The 21,089-nt window shown below is 42.7% G+C and overlaps 1 protein-coding gene across 2 annotated transcripts; it reads left to right on the top strand.

Annotated features, from left to right (window-relative positions):
• Positions 1-414: 414 nt before the first annotated feature.
• On the top strand, positions 415-19,214 carry LOC115155453 (guanylate-binding protein 1). 2 transcript variants are annotated; one of them, XM_029702076.1, is made up of 10 exons: positions 415-494; positions 1,169-1,363; positions 10,444-10,571; positions 11,229-11,338; positions 11,893-12,089; positions 13,982-14,224; positions 14,345-14,625; positions 15,579-15,791; positions 15,957-16,059; positions 18,439-19,214. In XM_029702076.1, exons 2-10 carry the CDS (start codon positions 1,192-1,194, stop codon positions 18,879-18,881), a joined length of 1,890 nt encoding a protein of 629 aa, XP_029557936.1. In that variant the 5' UTR covers positions 415-494; positions 1,169-1,191; the 3' UTR covers positions 18,882-19,214. The 2 variants fall into 2 exon arrangements, with proteins under 2 accessions (XP_029557936.1, XP_029557935.1); XM_029702075.1 differs by having other exon boundaries at positions 13,982-14,251.
• The last annotated feature ends 1,875 nt before the right edge of the window (positions 19,215-21,089 follow it).

Below are 21,089 nucleotides of genomic sequence, written 5' to 3'. Positions count from 1 at the left end.
TAGTGTATGTAAACTTCTGTCCCACTGGAATTGTGATACAGTGAATTATAAGTGAAATAATCTATCTGTAAACAATTGTTGGAAACATTTCTTGTGTCATGCACAAAGCAGATGTCCTAACCAACTTGCCAAAACTATAGTTTGTTAACAAGAAATTTGTGGAGTGGTTGAAAAACGAGTTTGAATGACTCCAACCTAAGTGTATGTAAACTTCCGACTTCAACTGCAAAAACGTTTTAAAAAAATTCTACATCCCTCCACAAAAAATTATCAACACAAATTTTTCTTGGCAACCATGAATAAAATCAACTGGGAATCGGAGGTAGTTCCTGTTAATCTGCATTCTTTTAGTACTTAGGTCATGAATGCGTTCCACCAGACAGGAGGTCACTTTCACTTTAAGTGTCTGCAGCCTTTAAATAGCCTGCTGCTTAGTGATTTTGCCAAATTGGTTTACAGAGGATCCTTGACTCTCAGCGAAACTACGAGTGTATGTGAGTATCAAGCCTGACTTTAACCTGAGTTCTGATTTCCAAACCCATAGGTATTCAAACACTTTGCTGGTTGACCTTATCCTGACAAATTGGCTCCATAAGTACTGTGGTGTCTTTACAAATGATCTCAGTGATCACTTTCCTATTGTTTGTATTAAAGATACCAAACTGAACAACTCTGATCGTTGTATAATTATGAAGAGATATTTATAACAAATTTCACCCCAGGCATTACTTCATGATCGATATTCTTCAGAGTTTATCTATATCATCTGCTCCACCCTGATTTGGCTGTAGAACTGTTCTCATGTCTTATTATCACTCTGGCAGACTAACACCAATAGCAATAACAAACCTGTGTCAAATGATCAACTAATGATGATCTTCAGTCTGGACCTTGATATTTTGAATCAGGCATGTTAGTGCTGGATTACAATACAAGCCTATAGAACCAGTCACTACTGGAGCAGGAGATCCCTGCATTAGAATTTCGCCTTAATAAGATGCTGTCTAACTATTTACTATTTATTATTGTTACAGATCATTATTGGAAGTAAAATGGTTCATGATGACAAAATGTGTTGTATTTTGCAATTGACACGACAAGGAATAGCATCATAGAGGTTAAATAAGTATTAATGATGATTAACTTGTATCAACCATTTACTTTGAAGCGATCTTGTGAAGCCACTTGACCATGGACTCCCCAATATGCCTCGTTAAAAACTCTGACGGAGAGCTTTGCCTAGAACCAGAGGCCATCGACTACCTGATGGGACTGAAACAGAAAGTCGTAGTTGTGGCGGTGGTTGGGCTGTATCGCACCGGCAAGTCCTACCTCATGAACAAGCTGGCTCAGAGGAAAAGAGGTGAGAGACAAATATATCTTACTTAACAAACAGGTTTGGACATCATCTGTGCCTCAAAGTCTTTTTTTGGTAACACTGTACATAAAGTTTCCCCTACTACTTTGTAACTACACAGTATTGACTGTAGAAACATAGTAGGACAGGGAATCTTGAAACTTGTACAATATTTGTATGGCAGGAAGACATTATCTGTGCTTAACCTCTTAGATAAATTGGCAAAATGTTGATTTCCGCCAAAATAGACATCCCCAAAAGTAGCTGCTATTCATGTGTAATTAGATGATTCTGACATGCCAAAACTTGGTATGTTTGGAAAGAAGAGATCTGGGAGATTATGTGGAAATTATCATAAAATAGATAGGAGTTACATAGTTCAGAATACACAAGATCAAGCACACACAAAAAACTGTTTATTTTTTATTTTGAAAGTCATCTTTCATTGACAAGCTTAAAGTGAATTATTGATTCCCAGAGCTGGAAACACATCATGTGAACAATATTAGAAACAAAATGGGATTGATAGACCCAACAACTAGAAATGGGCAGATGTTTTAGTAGGTGGTGTCAGGTGTGGTCACGGGACGTTTCCAAGTGTCCCTAAACCTCTCCAAAGTGGCAGATGTCTGTAAATTAGATAATTCCAGTGCTATTACATATCTGCAATCCCTAAATGCTATTTGTTCAGTATAAAAACACAATTTCTACTATATTTGTACATTTTATTTAACCTTTATTTTACTTGGCAAGTCAGTTAAGAAAAATTCCTATTTACAACGACGGCCGACCAGAGAACAGTGGGTTAACTGCCTTGTTCAGGGGCAGAACCTCACTCAAACTGTGGTGGTGTTATGGGGTATCCAGGGTACATTCATGTGCCCTTTCAACCTTTCAAAATTGTCTGAATGTGGTAATTGCACTGTTTTTGCACACTTGATGTGCCCAAAAGTTATTGTTCACTATAAAAACTCAATTTCTACAACACCAACTTCTCTCAAACGTTGTGGTGGTGTCAGAGGACATACAAGGGATATCCAAATGGTTTTTCAACCTCTCCAAAGTGCTTGAACGTTTCGCCTAGGGATTACCAATGTATTGGCCCCATATACAAATGAACTGTTCACAAAAACATTTACATTTTAGTCATTTAGCAGACGCTCTTATCCAGAGCGACTTACAGTAGTGAATGCATACATTTCATACATTTCATTTCATGCATTTTTGTATTTTTTTTGTACAATATAAAAGCAACACATATACATTAAAGAATATATCAATGTCTTATCAAACACAAACTTGGTTACATATGTGTCCTTCACTAAAAAAAGTCTAAAAATAGACATGAGCTATGCACCAGAGCCGCCACCGACACTAGACACCCCCCCCTAACCCTCCCTTTTGGTTTCAGGTTTTGCGGCCGGAGTCCGCCCCTTTGGGGGGGATACTGTCACGTCCTGACCATAGAGAGTTCTTATTTTCTATGATGGAGTAGGTCAGGGCGTGACTGGGGGGGTTAGTCTAGTTTATATTTTCTATATGGGGTTCTAGTTTCTTTTTTCTATGTTGGTGTTTTGTATGATTCCCAATTAGAGGCAGCTGGTAATCGTTGTCTCTAATTGGGGATCATATTTAAGTAGTTGTTTTTCCCACCTGGGTTTGTGGGATATTGTTTGTGTAGTTGCATGTTAGCACTCCATTGTCGTCACATTTCGTTTATTCTTTATTGTTTTTGTATTTTGCTAAGTTTCACTTTATAATAAAGATGTAGAACGCTACTCACGCTGCACCTTGGTCCAATCATTACGACGATCGTGACAGCTGAACTATTTACCAAATGGCATTCGTGTTTGTTTTACATCCCATGTGTAGATGATTAAATTTCACTTTCACCGTAGCTTGTGCATATCGTGATAGTCTTTGAAGGAGGCTCTCTCTGACAGGAAACAAAAAGAGAACTGGCATTTCGGACAGAAGATCTGGCATTGCACCCTTTTCTCCTGTCTGTGTTTAGTGAAATGCTTGCAGTTCTTTCTTTTTGTCTTTTGGCATGTGTGTTGGATAGTGGCACTCACCTTGAGTGGGGGGGGGGGTCTTGTGATGGTTGTGAGTTTTTTTTGGGACCACAATTCAGCCATTTCCCACACCAGCTGCTATCGGAAGGCCAACTGGGAGAGAGGGGTTTGACTTTTTGTTTTGGCCATATGCTTGTGGAGAATGAAAGCATTTACTGTAGCAATACCAGGTCCTATCAGAGCATCAGATAGGTTGACACGCCCCCATGCTGGCATTGTATTCCTTCACAGAAAAAGGAATGGGGACATTCTTCCTTTTTCACCCTCCTTGAAGCATGGTAGTTATTGAATGCCTTATGCTGTGTGGTGAGCATGGTTACTTCCCTAGTGTCCTTCCATTTCACAGAAAGCAGCTTGTTGGAGAGGGGTAGCTCCCAAATGTCATCATCCAAATCCTCTGTATCCTCCACTCTGTAGTGAATAAAATAAAGGGATATATTGTTGTAAGACACACAGAATTACAGTTGACTAAGTTTACAAAACAACATCACTCTAAAGTAAAAACACCAAGCCTAAACTTCATCTGTACAGTTCACCTAATAAATGTTTTGCACTGTTGGTTAGAGCCTGTTAGTAAGCATTTCACTGTAAGGTCTACCTACACCTGTTGTATTCGGCATTTCACTATAAGGTCTACTACACCTGTTGTATTCAGCGCACGTGACAAATAAACTTTGATTTGATTTGACTCACATAGAAGGTGTGAAGCACACACACAATGCAAACAAATAAGCAATGGCCATGAGAGTTTAGTGGCCTCTCCAATGGCCGTGAGAGTTTAGTGGCCTCCCCAATGGCCGTGACAGTTTAGTGGCCTCCCCAATGGCCGTGACAGTTTAGTGGCCTCTCCAATGGCCATGAGAGTTTAGTGGCCTCTCCAATGGCCATGAGAGTTTAGTGGCCTCTCCAATGGCCGTGACAGTTTAGTGGCCTCTCCAATGGCCGTGAGAGTTTAGTGGCCTCTCCAATGGCCGTGAGAGTTTAGTGGCCTCTCCAATGGCCGTGACAGTTTAGTGGCCTCTCCAGTGGCCGTGACAGTTTAGTGTCCTCTCCAGTGGCCGTGACAGTTTAGTGTCCTCTCCAGTGGCCGTGACAGTTTAGTGGCCTCTCCAATGGCCGTGACAGTTTAGTGGCCTCTCCAATGGCCGTGACAGTTTAGTGGCCTCTCCAATGGCCGTGACAGTTTAGTGGCCTCTGCAATGGCCGTGACAGTTTAGTGGCCTCTGCAATGGCCGTGACAGTTTAGTGGCCTCTCCAGTGGCCGTGACAGTTTAGTGGCCTCTGCAATGGCCGTGACAGTTTAGTGTCCTCTCCAATGGCCGTGACAGTTTAGTGGCCTCTCCAGTGGCCGTGACAGTTTAGTGTCCTCTGCAAAGTAACGAGGATGAAACTTAGAACAGTAAACAGTGAACTAATATGAAACAAAAGACAAAAACTACTTTGGAATTGTATAACATTAACATTTCTTGTTGCATAGGCTTATGTAAACTAAATCCAAAGCACAAAAAGCAGACAATTTACCAAAAACAAAATACATGTCGTAAATTAGCTATATAAAGTATATTAGCTATATAAAGTATATTATATATATATATAAAGTCATGAAAATAATTTCCTTACAGATCTAAAAATGATCTTTCCCTTTCCTTTGAGAAAGAAAAATATCAAAAACAAATCACCATGGTCACAGCCATAACCTGTCATCTCCATCTCCCTTATGAAACTAAATAAATACTGCACTCAACCCCAAACATATTTACTAGATTCATGATAGGAACGTGAATTTAAAACATGATGCTGTTTTATTGTATTACCATGGTAATACACAGGTGACATTCCAACATGTAATTACAAATCACAATAGTTACATATTGATAACATTAAACAAAATCAATGGGAAACCCCCTGGAGGTCAGGGTCCCTGAGCACATGCCATGCTTGTCCGGTCGGTTATTTGGTGATGATTAAGCCTACTACAAGGGTTAGATAACTGTCTGGACTACCTTACCTAGCAATCTACAGTAAAAGCTGACATGGGTTAATTGAGTGTCACGTCCTGACCAGTAAAGGGGCTGTTTGTTATTGTAGTTTGGTCAGGCAGGGGGTGTTTGTTTTAGAGTGTTTCGGGGTTGTTTGGGGAATGTTCTATGTTAGTATATTTCTATGTTTTTCTAGTTGGTCTATTTCAATGTTTAGTTAATTGGGTTGACCTTCAATTGGAAGCAGCTGCTCCTCGTTGCTTCTAATTGAAGGTCCTATTTAGTAGGGGTGTTTTGTCATGGGATTTGTGGGTAGTTGTTCCATGTGTAGCTGTGTGCCTCACAGGACTGTTTGTCGTCGTTGTTTTTGTTCTAGTGTTTTTGTTTCGTTTTCTTTAATAAATAAGAAAGATGAGCATACACATTCCCGCTGCGTTTTGGTCCACTCCTTACGACGGCCGTGACAGAACTACAAACCAACAATGGACCAAGCAGCGGAGGAAGGAGCAGCAGAAGGACTATAAGGAGTTTTGGACTTGGGAGCAGATACTAGCGGGAGAAGGACCATGAAGGAAGGCTGGAGAGGACCGGGAACGTTATGTGGGTACACGACTGGCAAGGAAGCCTGAGAGGCAGCCCCAAGAAATGTTTTTGGGGGGGCACACGGGAAGATTGGCTAAGTCAGGCAATAGACCTGAGCCAACTCCCCGTGCTTATTATGGGGAGCGTGTGGAGATGAGAGCGCCGGTGTATGCGGAAGTGCGCACGATCTCCCCCATGCGCACGCACAGTCCGGTGCGAGCGATCCCAGCCCCTCGCAAGTGCCGTGCTAGAGTGGGCATCCAGCCGGCTAGGAGTATGCCTGCACAGAACATCTGGCCACCAGTGCGCCTCCTAGGCCAAGGCTACCCTGCGCCTGCTCTACGCACGGCAGCCATCAGGCCTCTGCACAGCCCAGGTCGTCCTGTGCCAGCACTCCGCCTGTGCAGGGCTACTGTTACCATCCAGCCAGGACGGGTTGTGCAGGCGGTGAGCTCCAGACCTCCAGTGCCTACTCATTACCCAGTGTATCCAGTTCCCGCTCCTCGAACTAGCCTTGAGGTGCGTGTTTCCAGTCTGGCGCCTCCAAAGCCAGCACCATGCACCAGGCCTCCAGTGCGTCAGCCCAGTCCAGTACGTCCTGTTCCCGCTCCTCGCACTAGCCTTGGGGTGCGTGTCTCCAGTCTGGTACCTCCAGTACCAGCCCCACGCACCAGGCCTCCAGTGTGTCAGCCCAGTCCAGTTCGTCCTGCTCCTGCTCCTTGCACTAGCCATGTGGTGCGTGTCCCTAGTCTGGCGCCTCCTAAGCCAGCCCCACGCATCAGGCCTTCAGTGTGCAGTCCCCGTCCAGAGCTTCCGACGACAGTTCCCCGTCCAGAGCTTCCGACGACAGTTCCCCGTCCAGAGCTTCCGGTGACAGTTCCCCGTCCAGAGCTTCTGGCGACAGTTCCCCGTCCAGAGCTTCCGGCGACAGTGCCCCGTCCAAAGCTTCCGGGGACAGTGCCCCGTCTAGAGATTGCCCACAGTTCGGAGCCTGCAGAGACGGCCCACAGTCCGGAGCCTGCAGAGACGGCCCACAGTCCGGAGCCTGCAGAGACGGCCCACAGTCCGGAGCCTGCAGAGACGGCCCACAGTCCGGAGCCTGCAGAGACGGCCCACAGTCCGGAGCCAGCAGAGACGGCCCACAGTCCGGAGCCGGCGCAGCCAGAGTCACCCTGCAGTCCGGAACCGGCGCAGCCAGAGACGCTCATCAGCCCTGAGTCTCCAGAGACGCTCATCAGCCCTGAGTCTCCAGAGACGCGCCTCAGCCCGAGGTCTTCAGCGACGCGCCTCAGCCCGAGGTCTTCAGCGACACGCCTCAGCCCGAGGTCTTCAGCGATGCGCCTTAGTCCAGAGACTTCGGGAGGGGTAAAATATAATAAGCAGTTAGCGGGGGTGGACAGGTTAGGTTGGGGAGTAAGGCCGGAGCCTGAGCCACCTCCATAGTAGGAGGTTGGGCAGGGGGTGTGTTGCACAAGAACCGTCGGTGACGGTGGCCACCCTCCCTTCCCTCCCTTTAGTTAGGGGATTATTTTTGTGTTGGGGTTTATTTATTTTTTTATTTTTTTTAGGTGCATCCAGGGTCTGCACCTTTGGGGGGGTACTGTCACGTCCTGACCAGTAAAGGGGCTGTTTGTTATTGTAGTTTGGTCAGGGCGTAGTTGTTCCATGTGTAGCTGTGTGCCTCACAGGACTGTTTGTCGTCGTCGTTTTTGTTCTAGTGTTTTTGTTTCGTTTTCTTTAATAAATAAGAAAGATGAGCATACACATTCCCGCTGCGTCTCCTTACGACGGCCGTGACATTGAGTGAATGACGTACAGTAACAAGAGGGAAACTGCTGATGCACTAATATATTTTGAAGGTGCACTTTGTGTATTCTACATTTCTGACTCTCAACAGTAAGTTGAGATCCCGACTGAGTTACAAAAATATATATACAGTGAGCTAACAAAGTATTGGTACACATTTTTTGTTGTTTTGGCTCAGTACTCCAGCACTTTGGATTTGAAATGATACAATGGATATGAGGTTAAACTTTAGACTGTCAGCTTTATTTTGGCCACCCCTCATAGCCTGGTTCCTATCTGGTTCCACTCTAGGTTTCTTCCTAGGTTTTGACCTTTCTAGGGAGCGTTTCCTAGCCACCGTACTTTTACACGTGCTTTTACACCTGCATCGCTTGCTGTTTGTGGTTTTAGGCTGGGTTTCTGTACAGCACTTTGAGATGTCAGCTGATTTGTGACTCCATTTGCTGTTTGTTTTGGTTGTGTTTTAGATTATTTTGTGCCCAATAGAAATTTGTGGTAAATAATGAATTGTGTCATTTTGGAGCCTCTTGAATGAATCGTGAATAATGATGATTGCAATATCTTACCCCCTGTCGTGTCTTTGGCATCATTAAACTGAAGACTTATTTATCAAATAACTCTCTGTAATTATTATTAATCGATTAACCTGATTAATCATGTAACTGTAATTAACTAGGAAGTCAGGGCACCAAGGAAAATATTCAGATTACAAAGTTATAATTTTCCAAATATAACTTTCAGATATTTTAATATCTGATCAATTAGTCTTCGAGTTAATGAATTTATTTACCTCACGTTAGTCTCATTCCAAACATCGTAAATTGTTGGTTATCTGCACAAACCCAGTCTTCACTATGAGTCATCCATATATCAATTGTCTTAAAATAATTTCTTTACTAACTAGGTAATTCACAGAAATGCATATCAAACAAACAATGGTTACAAGGAAATGAAAGGGGAATGTGCCCTAGTGGGCTAAACCGACATGGCGGCTTGTTAGACAAAAGGGGAGTGGGGGGTCAGCTGAGGAGACACTACAGAGTTAAATATTAAAACAATTGAAATACTAATCCTTTGCACATGAACGCTCACTCATTTGGGAACAATTGCAATCAATATATATATATATTTACGCTCAGTGTGTCGTCGGAATCTCTGTTGTTTCTGTAGGAGAGTCTGTCCTCTCTCTCTCTCTCTCTCTCTCTCTCTCTCTCTCTCTCTCTCTCTCTCTCGGTTAGAATGGATAGTTCAGAGTGACATTCATTCATGTCGTTATAGAATAGATGTTTTTGCGGTTGTCGGTCTTCGCGTTCAATGATACCGAATTCCTAGCTGCAGACTAGTTATTAATATCAAAGACTTGTTCTTATTCTGTCGGTATCGATAGTCTAAGAGTTTAAGGAGATGTTTATCTATAAAATGGTGTAAAATAGGTGTATGTTTGAGAAATTAGAATTATGACATTTTGTTGTTTTCGAATTTGGCGCTCTGATTTTTCACTGGCTGTTGAATAGTGTGCACGGTGGGTGGGACGCCCACTAGCCTCAAAAAGTACAATTCTCTCACATTTACATCATTACATAGCATCCCATCCTCTCACAAATAGCTTAATCCTTATTCATTAATTTTATACAACTCATACCTGAGACTCTTCTATAAACATGATTATGGTGATGTGGCCGTATTGTCTCTCATGAGTTTCGCAAAATTGTACCAAACGGACCAGTTCGTAGCTGGATTCTTCACCGATCTTTTATACCTTCTCCAGAACATAAGTGTCGGTGTTCTCCAGTTCTGTGAGTTGGAAGAAATTCCTTTGTTCTCTCTATGAAACTTACTCTCTCTCTATACTGTGTCCATGAGGAGAGGATCTCCTCATAGGAATTTACAACCTCTTCTGCAGAGCCTGGTGTCAGGAGTATAGAGGGAGAGGGGGATGGTGCTCGCTGTACCCAAAGAGGGCAACGTCATGGCACCCCCAAAAAATGCTAACCTCCCTTGTTATTGTAATAGTGAGAGGTTAGCATGTCTTGGCGGTTTGAACTTCCTCACTCATCATTATTCACGATTCATTCAGGACTATGCGTAACCATGGTAGCATCCACATTAATGTAAAAGTGTTTACAAATATATACTATTGTTATTTACAACAAAAGTGACTCAAATATGACACAATACTTTATTTACCATTAATTTCTAAATAAATTTGTCCCAATACTTTTTGTCCCCTAAATTGGGACATAACGAACTCTGGTCTAGGGCTTTGCTAGTAGCTAGCTAGTTCTGGTCTGCACTAACTAACTCTGGTCTAGGGCTTAGCTAGTAGCTAGCTAGTTCTGGTCTGCACTAACTAACTCTGGTCTAGGGCTTTGCTAGTAGCTAGCTAGTTCTGGTCTGCACTAACTAACTCTGGTCTAGGGCTTTGCTAGTAGCTAGCTAGTTCTGGTCTGCACTAACTAACTCTGGTCTAGGGCTTTGCTAGTAGCTAGCTAGTTCTGGTCTGCACTAACTAACTCTGGTCTAGGGCTTTGCTAGTAGCTAGCTAGTTCTGGTCTGCAGTAGCTCTGGTCCAGCTCTGTAACAGTGTTATAGGCTGGTTTAATATTTAAACTGTAAATGTCCTCAATAATCTCTGTTCATTTAGGTTTTGCCCTTGGAGCCACCATCCAGTCCAAGACTAAGGGCATCTGGATGTGGTGTGTCCCTCATCCCGAAAAAACAGACCACACCCTGGTGCTGCTGGATACAGAGGGGCTGGGGGACGTGGAGAAGGTGGGGGTCAAAGTTCAATCTCTTTACAATCCACATTAAAGATTCATATTCCTCTTAGATTACTAACTAAGCACAGTGAACACATATCTGCACACTCATCATGTAAATTAAATGATTACTTAGTCAGAGATGTTGGAAGGCCCTAAAAAGGGTCAAAGACTCCAGCCACCCTAGTCATAGACTGCTCTCTCTGCTACCGCACGGCAAGCGGTACTGGAGCGCCAAGTCTATGTCCAAGAGGTATCAAAACAGCTTCTACCTCCAAGCCATAAGACTCCTGAAAATCTAATCAAATGGCTACCCAGACTATTTGCATTGCCCCCCCTTTTACACCGCTGCTACTCACTGTTTATTATCTATGCATAATCACTTTAATAATTCTACCTACATGTAAATATTACCTCAGTTACCTCGACCAACCGGTGTCCCCGCACATTGACTCTGTACTGGTACCCCATGTATATAGTCTCACTATTGTTATTTACTGCTGATCTTTAATTATTTGTTACTTTAATTTCTTTTTTTTTAAGTATTTTTCTTAAAACTGGACTGTTCGTTAAGGGCTCGTAAGTAAGCATTTCACTGTAAGGTTGTCTTTTGTATTCGGCGCATGTGACAAATAAAATTTGCTTTGATTTGACATGATAATTGTTTCAGGGGGATTCTAAGAATGATGCCTGGATCTTCTCCCTGGCCATTCTATTAAGCAGTACTCTGGTCTACAACAGTCGAGGGACCATCGATAATGATGCTGTGGAGAAGCTTCAGTATCCTTAATATGATAGTTTTCTTGTTTGTTAGGATTTTGACAGTCTTCTCAGACATATCCCTGGTGCCTAGCTAATTGTGATGGACATTTTCATGAATTTATATGTATATTTTTAACATTTTGTAATTGTAGGTTAGACCTAATCATTGATATGGTAGAGAATTTAAATGTTCATAATTCGCCAACTAAATATGTTCCATTTAATTAAATATGCTATATTCAAGTTGCATATGTCGTGTTTATCAGTACTACGTAGTAATTTGCTTCTCTGGAAACGGTAAAGGGCTTCAGAAATCTCAGGATGCCGGTTCCCGGGATTGATTCTTAGCTTTAGTGAACATGAAGAGTTGGTGTTGACTAAAAGCAATGTCTGTGACTTTCAAACAAATGACGTTTCTGTGTCAGTTGAAATCTAAACTGAAAATTACTTGTTTTGTTTGTTTTTTTGCTTGTTTGTAACTTCCCTGAAATTCAAGCCCCTGTACTCAAACTGTGCATGACATTGACATGAGCTTTGGGAACTCCTCTATCAATCCTCAACCGGTCCTATAGATATGTGAACGAGCTGACAGAGATGATCAAGGTGAAGTCTACCACTGACGATGAGGAGGAAGGAGAGGGCACCCAATTTGCGCAGTTCTTCCCTAATTTTGTGTGGACCGTCAGAGATTTCACTCTACAGCTCGAGATCGACGGCAGAGAAATCACTCCAGACCAGTATCTGGAGAATTCCCTGCAACTCAAAAAAGGTGATATTCATTACTATAAACCAGGTAGTTTGAGACCTAGATGCTGATTGACTTAAACAGCATTCCAGCTGTGTGTATATCAGACAATATACCACGGTATGATGCAAAGCGTAGCATTATGACTATAACTACTGTTCCCTGAAGGAGAACAACATACTATGGGGAGTTGCACTCTCACAACTTTGGTTGAAGGATCTACAATCACACCTGACAAGGCCAATGAAATTCGGGGACCTGGAGAGATTCTTCCACCAATCTTGACAACTGTGTGTCTGAACGTGGAGATGGGACACTTTCATCTAACTCATATGTGGGAGACACAACACTTTTGACACCTGTGAACACTGTGGAACTCAATTGAAACAGACTCCAAAACAAAAACAGTCACCTCAGGCAGAACAGACTCCAAAACAACAGACTCCAAAACAAAAACAGTCACCTCAGGCAGAAAACAGACTCAGGAAGCGGGATTCCTGACACAGACAGCTCATTTGGGGGCTCATATGAACCACAGAGACTTTGTGTGGGATAATAGCGTGGTCGTGTCCAAAAAAAACATTGGGTCGACTCGTGCACGAGCCTCAGTCTGATGGCCCTCTGACCGGCCACTATCCAAACGCGCAATTGTTTTTCAGCCAGAGGCTGGAATTACATCATTCAGCTTTTTCCCGGGTTCTGAGAGCCTATGGGAGCCGTAGGAAGTGTCACGTTACAGCAAAGATCCTCAGTTTTCAATAAACAGAGCCAAGAAGAACAAGAACTTGTCAGACAGGCCACTTCCTGTAAGGAATCTTCTCAGGTTTTTGCCTGCCATATGAGTTCTGTTATACTCACAGACACCATTCAAACAGTTTTAGAAACTTTAGGGTGTTTTCTATCCAAAGCCAATAATTATATGCATATTCTAGTTACTGGGCAGGAGTAGTAACCAGATTAAATCGGGTACGTTTTTTATCCGGCCGTGCAAATACTGCCCCATATCCCCAACAGGTTAAGAAATGTTTTTCAACAGAATCGGCGGAATTAATAGACCCCTGATCACACGCAAACACAGTTCACTTTCATAGCAGCTACATACAAACAGCATGATAATTTTGCTCATTTTATATATATATATAATATATATATATAATTCCTTCTCGCGTCTACACGCTCTCCTCCTCTCACCTTTTCCCTTCACTTGTAGACTTCAGTGCAAAACACATCGGCTGTCTGTGACCGGACAACAAGAAAAAAATCCTAGCCAAACCTTCATATCATACCCGCTAACTACTACACACAGTCTACATCATTGTCACCATATTAGCTAACGTCATAGTCAACATAGCTAATAGAAGTAAGGTGTTACTAAACCCACTACATTCATACAGTAACGTTACAGTTAACAGTCAGGAAGCAGTTTAGCAGTTAATCCGGCGGGCCACGGTTTGCAATAAATTAGTAAAACCAAAATCTTACCTTGGAAGAGTTCCAGTGTTGGATAGACATTCAGCTAGGTAACATAGCATCCCTCGCTGTTTTAGCCGGTTGTTTGAGTAGGCTAAACTAACAAGCTGCATTCACTAGCTAAGTTAAAGTGGAAAAAATAAAACAAAATATACACTCTATTGTTTCTCCTTAATCTTTAAAGAGATTAATTTGTTAAAAACTGCTAAACTATTGTCTTTCTCTTTGAGTCAATTACTCACCACACTTCATGTACTGCAGCGCTAGCTAGCTGTAGCTTATGCTTTCAGTACTAGATTCATTCTCTGATCCTTTGATTCAGTTGACAACATGACAGTTCATGCTGTAAGAGCTCTGATAGGTTGGAGGAGAAAGGAGATATTATTGGGACATACCCAAGATCTGCTTGTACTATAAAATCCAATAATGCCAATGTTATCTTTCAGGTTATGGTAAAAAGATCAATGACTACAACGTTCCGCGAGAGTGCATCCGGAACTTCTTCCCCTCACGCAAGTGTTTTGTGTTCCCCTCCCCTACAACTCCTGATAACATGCACCGACTGGACTCCATGGACGAGGCTGAGCTTTCTGAAAGCTTCAGAGAGGTCGTAGATACTTTCTGCAGCTTCATTTACCAGGAAAGCCGTATGAAGACTGTTATAGGGGGACACACATTGACCGGAGAGAGTGAGTCAGACATCTACCTACAGTACAGTATGTGAAAATGGATACACATATTTATTCTGAATTGTATTGTGCCACTAAATTCAAACGTTAATATTTTTCCTGCCACCTGTCTGATTGCAGTGCTAGGCCACCTGGTCAACACGTATGTGGAGACCATTGCCAAAGGCAATGTGCCCTGTCTGGAGAATGCTGTGTTGGCCATGGCTAAAATTGAGAACCAGGCTGCTGTGGATGAGGGCCTGGCGGTGTACCAGAAGGGAATGGAGGATGTGAAGGCCTTATTCCCGGTGGACATCAATCAGCTGTCAGAGAACCACCTTTGCTCAGAGGCTAAGGCCACACAGGCGTTCATGAAGCGATCCTTCAAAGACGAAAATGGGGAGTTCTTGAAAGCTCTGGTGGTAAGAGTCATCATTTGAGATCTGTGCCTGGTTCTAACACAATGCATTTTTAACATCGTCAAGGCCATTCAATATAATAAATGATTGATTAGCTGATGCAACAAAATGATAATCACCAGTGACAGTAACACCAGTAGGATCCAAAGACACCAGGTGGAATATGACCAATCAGTGCAATTCCTCAATCAATTAACTTCTGGAGACAAAATAACACTACTGTGAAAATTATTGCTCAGATTAGATTTTTAATCTTGGATTAAAAATAACACAATATTGAATAAAAGCCTAATAAAGATATGTAATAGGTAACCAATATGTAACCCTTTATCGCTATAGGAACATGGCATACCGGGGTTCACATGTCTGAAGCTAGTGTCAGTTCAAAGCAGGGTTCACATGTCTGAAGCTAGTTTCAGTTCATACCAGGGTTCACATGTCTGAAGCTAGTATCAGCTCATACCAGGGTTCACATGTCTGAAGCTAGTATCAGCTCATACCAGGGTTCACATGTCTGAAGCTGGTGTCAGTTCATACCAGGGTTCACATGTCTGAAGCTAGTATCAGCTCATACCAGGGTTCACATGTCTGAAGCTGGTGTCAGTTCATACCGGGGTTCACATGTCTGAAGCTAGTGTCAGTTCATACCAGGGTTCACATGTCTGAAGCTAGTATCAGCTCTTACCAGGGTTCACATTTCTGAAGCTAGCGTCAGCTGAAGGTCAACCTGACCTTGTACGCTATAAAATGTTGCTTCTTGGAGAACATTCTGATCTACAATGTGTTATTGTATCGAGGTTGACTTACAGCTGCTGTGTTTCCCATGTGGTATATATGGTATTCTCCAATGTTAGCATCCGGTAATAAACCATTTCTAGAACTGTATTTATATAATTGTCTGATCTTTTATCTTATTCTACGCACCTGAATCTGAAAATTCCCAATAAATCTTTCAGGGGGCCATTGGCAACCACTCCGCCGACCTTTTCAAACAAAACAAGGATGCCTCAGAGAAGAAGTGCAAGGCCCTTCTGGAGAATCTGTCTGCTAAGATGGATCAGGGGATGAAGGAGGGGACGTACGCCACACCGGGAGGCTATGAGCTTTACTACAATCACCTTGTCAACATAGTGGCACAGTACCGGGCCGAGCCCAACAAAGGAGTCAGGGTAGGAGCTAGAATCCAAACAACATCAACAAAGTTGTGTATTGGAGAATCAAAAAACATCCATCATTAGTCAGTAATGATGACCAACATTTCAACTAATTTCAGTCAGCTGGTTACGGTTTCAATCAAAATCAGTGCCACAACCTTTAAGGCCTGTTTTCTGCAGGCTGAGGAGGTTCTGGAGCAGTTCCTGAAAGGAAAGAGTGCAGAGTCCAACTCCATCCTGCAAGCTGACAAAAAACTGACTGAAAATGAGAAAAAAATCCAAGGTAAGCCACACCTCAATCTTTTTTTACTTCCAATTATAAAATAAAAAAGCTACTGTGGTAGGTTAACATTCGGAAGATGCAAATAAGACCAGTGGCCCCGCCCTAATGCCAGGCCCCGCCCAAAATGACAACTTCTATGTATTATGGAGTAAAAATATCAAAATATATCCAAATTGAATTGTGTACTTGACTTTTTCCACATTTTGCTGTGTTTCAGCCTGAATTTAAAATGGATTAAATTCAGATGTTTTGTCACTGGCTACACACAATACCCCACAATGTCAATGTGGAATTATGGTTTTAACATGGGTTACGAGTTAATTAAACATTACAAGCTGAAATGTCTTGAGTCAGTAAGTATTCAACCCTTTTGTTATGGCAAGCCTAAATAATAGTGTTTAACTTGATTTTTTAATAATTACCTAATCTCTGTACCCCAAACATACAGATATCTGTAAGGTCCCTAAGTCGAACAGTGAATTTCAAAAAACAGATTCAACCACAAAGACCAGGGAGGTTTTCCTACATTTTGAAAAATACGGCACCTATTGGCAGAAATTGAATATCCGTTTGACCATGGAAAAGTTATTAATTACACTTTGGATGGTGAATCAAGTCTTTACAAAGATACAGGCGTTCTTCCTAACTCAGTTGCTGGAGAGGAAGGAAATCGGTCAGGGATTTCATCATGAGGCTAATAGTGACTTTAAAACAGTTACAGAGTTTAATGGCTGTGATAGGAGAAAACTGAGGATGGATCAACAACAATGTAGTTACTCCACAATAATAACCAAATTGAATAACCAATTTCGTGATATCCAATTAGTAGTTACAGTCTTGTCCCATCGCTGCAACTCCCGTACGGACTCGGGAGAGGCGAAGGTCGAGAGCCATGCGTCCCCCCGAAACATCTGCACTGCTTCTTGACACACTGCCCGCTTAACCCGGAAGCCAGCCGCACCAATGTGTCGGAGGAAACACAGTACAACTGGTGACCGAAGTCAGCGTGCACTGCGCCCGGCCCTCCACAAGTAGTTGCTAGAGCGTGATGGGAAAAGGACATCCCGGCCGGCCAAACCCTCCCCTAACCCGGATGACACTGGGCCAGTTGTGCGCCCCCTCATGGGTCTCCCTGTGGCGGTCGGCTGCGACACAGCCTGGGATCAACCCCAGGTCTGTGGTGACGCCTCTAGAACTGCGATGAAGTGCCTTAGACTGCTGCGCCACTCGGGAGGCCTTTGTAGAATATCTTGATAGTGGAATAAATGTTTTACTCATATCGATAAGCTATTTTCTAAAAAATAAGTCGTTTTTTTATGGGCAATTGCTCTTTAAAATACAAGTTGAATACTCCAGGCCCTAGATATGAACCAGACTAACTGCAAAGCTCCCCTCTTCAAACTGCATAGCTGTACATGCAAGATGTGCTGTTGTGGGTGATTTCCAGTGGGGATCAATTTGATTTACAAAATAGCATTCATCAAAATGTGTTTACTTGGTCTAGCAATGATCCCCTCGCTCAAGTACACATTTTCTGTTCGATTCGTACCTTTAAACGAGTCCGTGGGTTACCTGTAGATGAGACCGTGGGTTACCTGTAGACAAGCCCGTGGGTTACCTGTAGACAAGCCCGTGGGTTACCTGTAGACAAGCCCGTGGGTTACCTGTAGACAAGCCCGTGGGTTACCTGTAGACGAGCCCGTGGGTTACCTGTAGACAAGCCCGTGGGTTACCTGTAGACAAGCCCGTGGGTTACCTGTAGAGGAGCCCGTGGGTTACCTGTAGACAAGTCCGTGGGTTACCTGTAGACAAGCCCCGTGGGTTACCTGTAGACGAGCCCGTGGGTTACCTGTAGACAAGCCCGTGGGTTACCTGTAGACAAGCCCGTGGGTTACCTGTAGAGGAGCCCGTGGGTTACCTGTAGACGAGCCCGTGGGTTACCTGTAGACAAGCCCGTGACACTTGTGGTAGAGCAAAATGAAGAACACCATCGTGTTCCTGAGAGTCTCCGCTTTTTGATCATTGATCATATTAGTTTTTAGGCCAAACCGTTCGGATGCTACAGATGTTTTTATAAGAAGAACGATTTGCGGGATGTCTCCTGGTCTGACAAACAGCGCAGTAGCTCTGCCACTTTCCACCTTCTTATGCGGAATGGCAACATAGGTGGATGTGGTGGATTGAGACGCAGCCCAATGCAAAAATACATATCTCTAGCTTTAACTGCCAGATTTTAATGGGATGTTTTTAATTATGTTACTTAGATTGATACACTGTTGTGCCAATATACTCTAGGGGGTGTTAATGTGTGTGAATCTGTATGAGAAAATTAGTTGTCCAGTTTTCCTACTTATTTATCTCTCTCCTTGGCTCATCCAGCTGAGAAGAAGAAAACAGCTGAGCTGGAGCAGGAGAAAGCAGCATCCAAGGAGCAACAGGCAGAGATGGAGCGCAGAATTGAGAACATTGGCAGGGGCCAGGAGAAGTACTTCAAGGAGATGAAAAAGAAGATGGAGGAGGAGAGGAAGCAACAGCAGCAGGAGTTCAACAGGACCCTGGACCGCAAGATGCAGGAGCAGAAAGATCTCCTGGAGATGGGCCATAAGGAGAAGGGTGACCTAATGAGACAAGAGATCAAGGAGTTAAAGAAGAAGAATCAATTGGAAAGGGACGCCAATACCCAGAATCAGAAGGCTCTGCTGGATGACTACAAGCGGCAGGCTGAGGAACATACAAGAGAGATGAGTGCGTTAAAGGAGGCGCTCAACGAGAGATCACAGGCCCCCGTAGATGATTCTGAATCACTCTGTACACTCTTGTGATCCACTTTGAACCTATGGAAAGTTAACTGATATTGAATTTTTAAGCTTTGAAGTGTTTGTCTTCTATAGCCATCGCTGTTTTTATCTCTCCCTGCTGGTTATCTATGAAAGTTTGAACGTCTTGAAAATCTATCTGGCGTTCATGGCCGCATGAGCCTGGTTCCTCTGTAGGTTTCTTCCTAGGGTTCTGCTTCCTTGGGACTTTTTCCTAGCCACAGTGCTTCTGCCTCTGCATTGCTTTCTCTTTGGAGGTTTAGGCTGGGTATCTGTTAAGCACTTTGTGACAACTGCTGATGTAAAAGAGCTTTATGAAATAAAGTTTGATTGATTGACCTCTTGTGAACCTTATATCTTAGTTTAAGATGTCGTAGGCCCTGCAATCAAATGTGTGTTTTATGCCACATGGCAAATGGCCCAAAACACAAAGACACTTTTTGGGGCCAATCCGCCCTTCTCCTGTCAAGAGGACAAAATGTCTCTCTGTTACAGTACCCAGATGAATGACTATTGAGATGTGTGTTACACTAATATCCATGTTTGTTATCTACAGTGTCTGAAATGTGTCCTCGGAGAAGAACTTGGATGCCATTCACATGGATGTATGATCTCTGTATGCTTTTTGTTTATCCAGATATTAATAAGCTGGACCATGATCAATGTGGGCACCATCCACATTTTTAAGTGTTTTGGAAAACAACATACTGTACATTTGGTTTTATCTGCATTAAGTACCAATTTCAGTTCAACAAAGATTTTCTGGAAAGCAACAAATGCAGACTGTAGCTCTGAAAGAGCCTGGTCAACCGTAGGGGAAATAGCATACACAACAGTGTCATCGGCATACAAGGGCAGGTACAAGTTTAACCGATATTATTCATGTAAATAGTGAAAAGAAGTGGACCAAGAATCGATCTTTGTTGTGTCCAGAAAACCTGATTTAACACCATCAGTAAGTAAACATTGTGTTCTGTCCCTTAAATCATTTTCAAACCATCTACAAAGCCTCTGAATGAGTAACAAGTGATCCGTAGTGTCAAAATCCTTAGACACTTCAATGAAAAGGGCCGCACAGTGTTTCTTCTTATCAATACAAATAATAACATAATTTCAAACCAGAGAAGCAGCAAGAGAGGATAATGACCAGGTCATAGCACCATCTGTTAACATGTAAAAAAACATCTTCACAAAATGACATGCTTTAGAAACAAAATTAATGTAATTAATACAATTCTAAACAATAGAGTAATGACTTACATTGTTAAATTATATTACACAGCTTTTTTAATACATCACAATAACCAAATATAACCTATTAATAGCAGAATATAGACAGAAACCATGCCAACCTACAGACCCTGCATGACCCCAATGCATTTAAAAACTACACTATGTCGGGCCAGTAGAAATTCTGTTCGGGACAGTAGATTTTTGGCCAACAGGCCCAGTCGGGGAGGAAAACTTTATGTTGGACCCTGTCATAGCCTACGAATAGGACCCAGAGGACCCAGAGTTTTACCTGATCAGAACATGAGATCAGGAAAAACTCCAGACCACGGAAAAGACATTTACACATTTTTCTCACACCACTTTTGAAACTGAGGTGCCATCTCTGGGAAGGAGGTTTGTCAATAGTAGTCTCTCAGAGGCCAGCACTCATGCATGATTTTATTCTGGGTTCCCTAGAATAATCAAGACTTTTCCAACATTAACTATAGAGGCCAGAAGAATTATAGTAGACGGTTTGTGTCCGAAGGTGATTGATGACCTATTTTATGTGTCACATTGTTATGCCCATTTATATACATCCGTTCCGGATGTTCACACACTATCGAGTGAGTGCTTATGTAACCTGATAGTGCAGCTGTTTTGGGTAAAGCCTGTGTTTGCACTAAAGCTGTCCTGGTGAATGGTGTGTAGTGACCTTGTTGAACTGTGGAATATGTTTGAACATTTGAAAGAGTTGTGACCTTTTTTGTAGTGAACTTATGGAGCTGCTGTTTAGGGAGCTTGTGAAATGAAAAAGTATTTTCCAGGTAGGTCTGTCTGAGTATAAGTAACTGTTAGACTTGTCCTATTTGTATTTATTATGGATCCCCACTCTTCCTGGGGTCCAGCAAAATTAAGGCAGTTTATACAATTTTAAAACATTACAATACATTCACAGATTTCAGAGCACACTGTGTGCCCTCAGGCCCCTACCACATATCT

This window comes from Salmo trutta, chromosome 20 (genome assembly GCF_901001165.1).
Source record: "Salmo trutta chromosome 20, fSalTru1.1, whole genome shotgun sequence".
NCBI classification, from domain to species: Eukaryota; Metazoa; Chordata; class Actinopteri; order Salmoniformes; family Salmonidae; genus Salmo; species Salmo trutta.
Note: the sequence above shows the minus strand (reverse complement) of the source record. Positions and strands in the feature narration are given on the sequence as shown.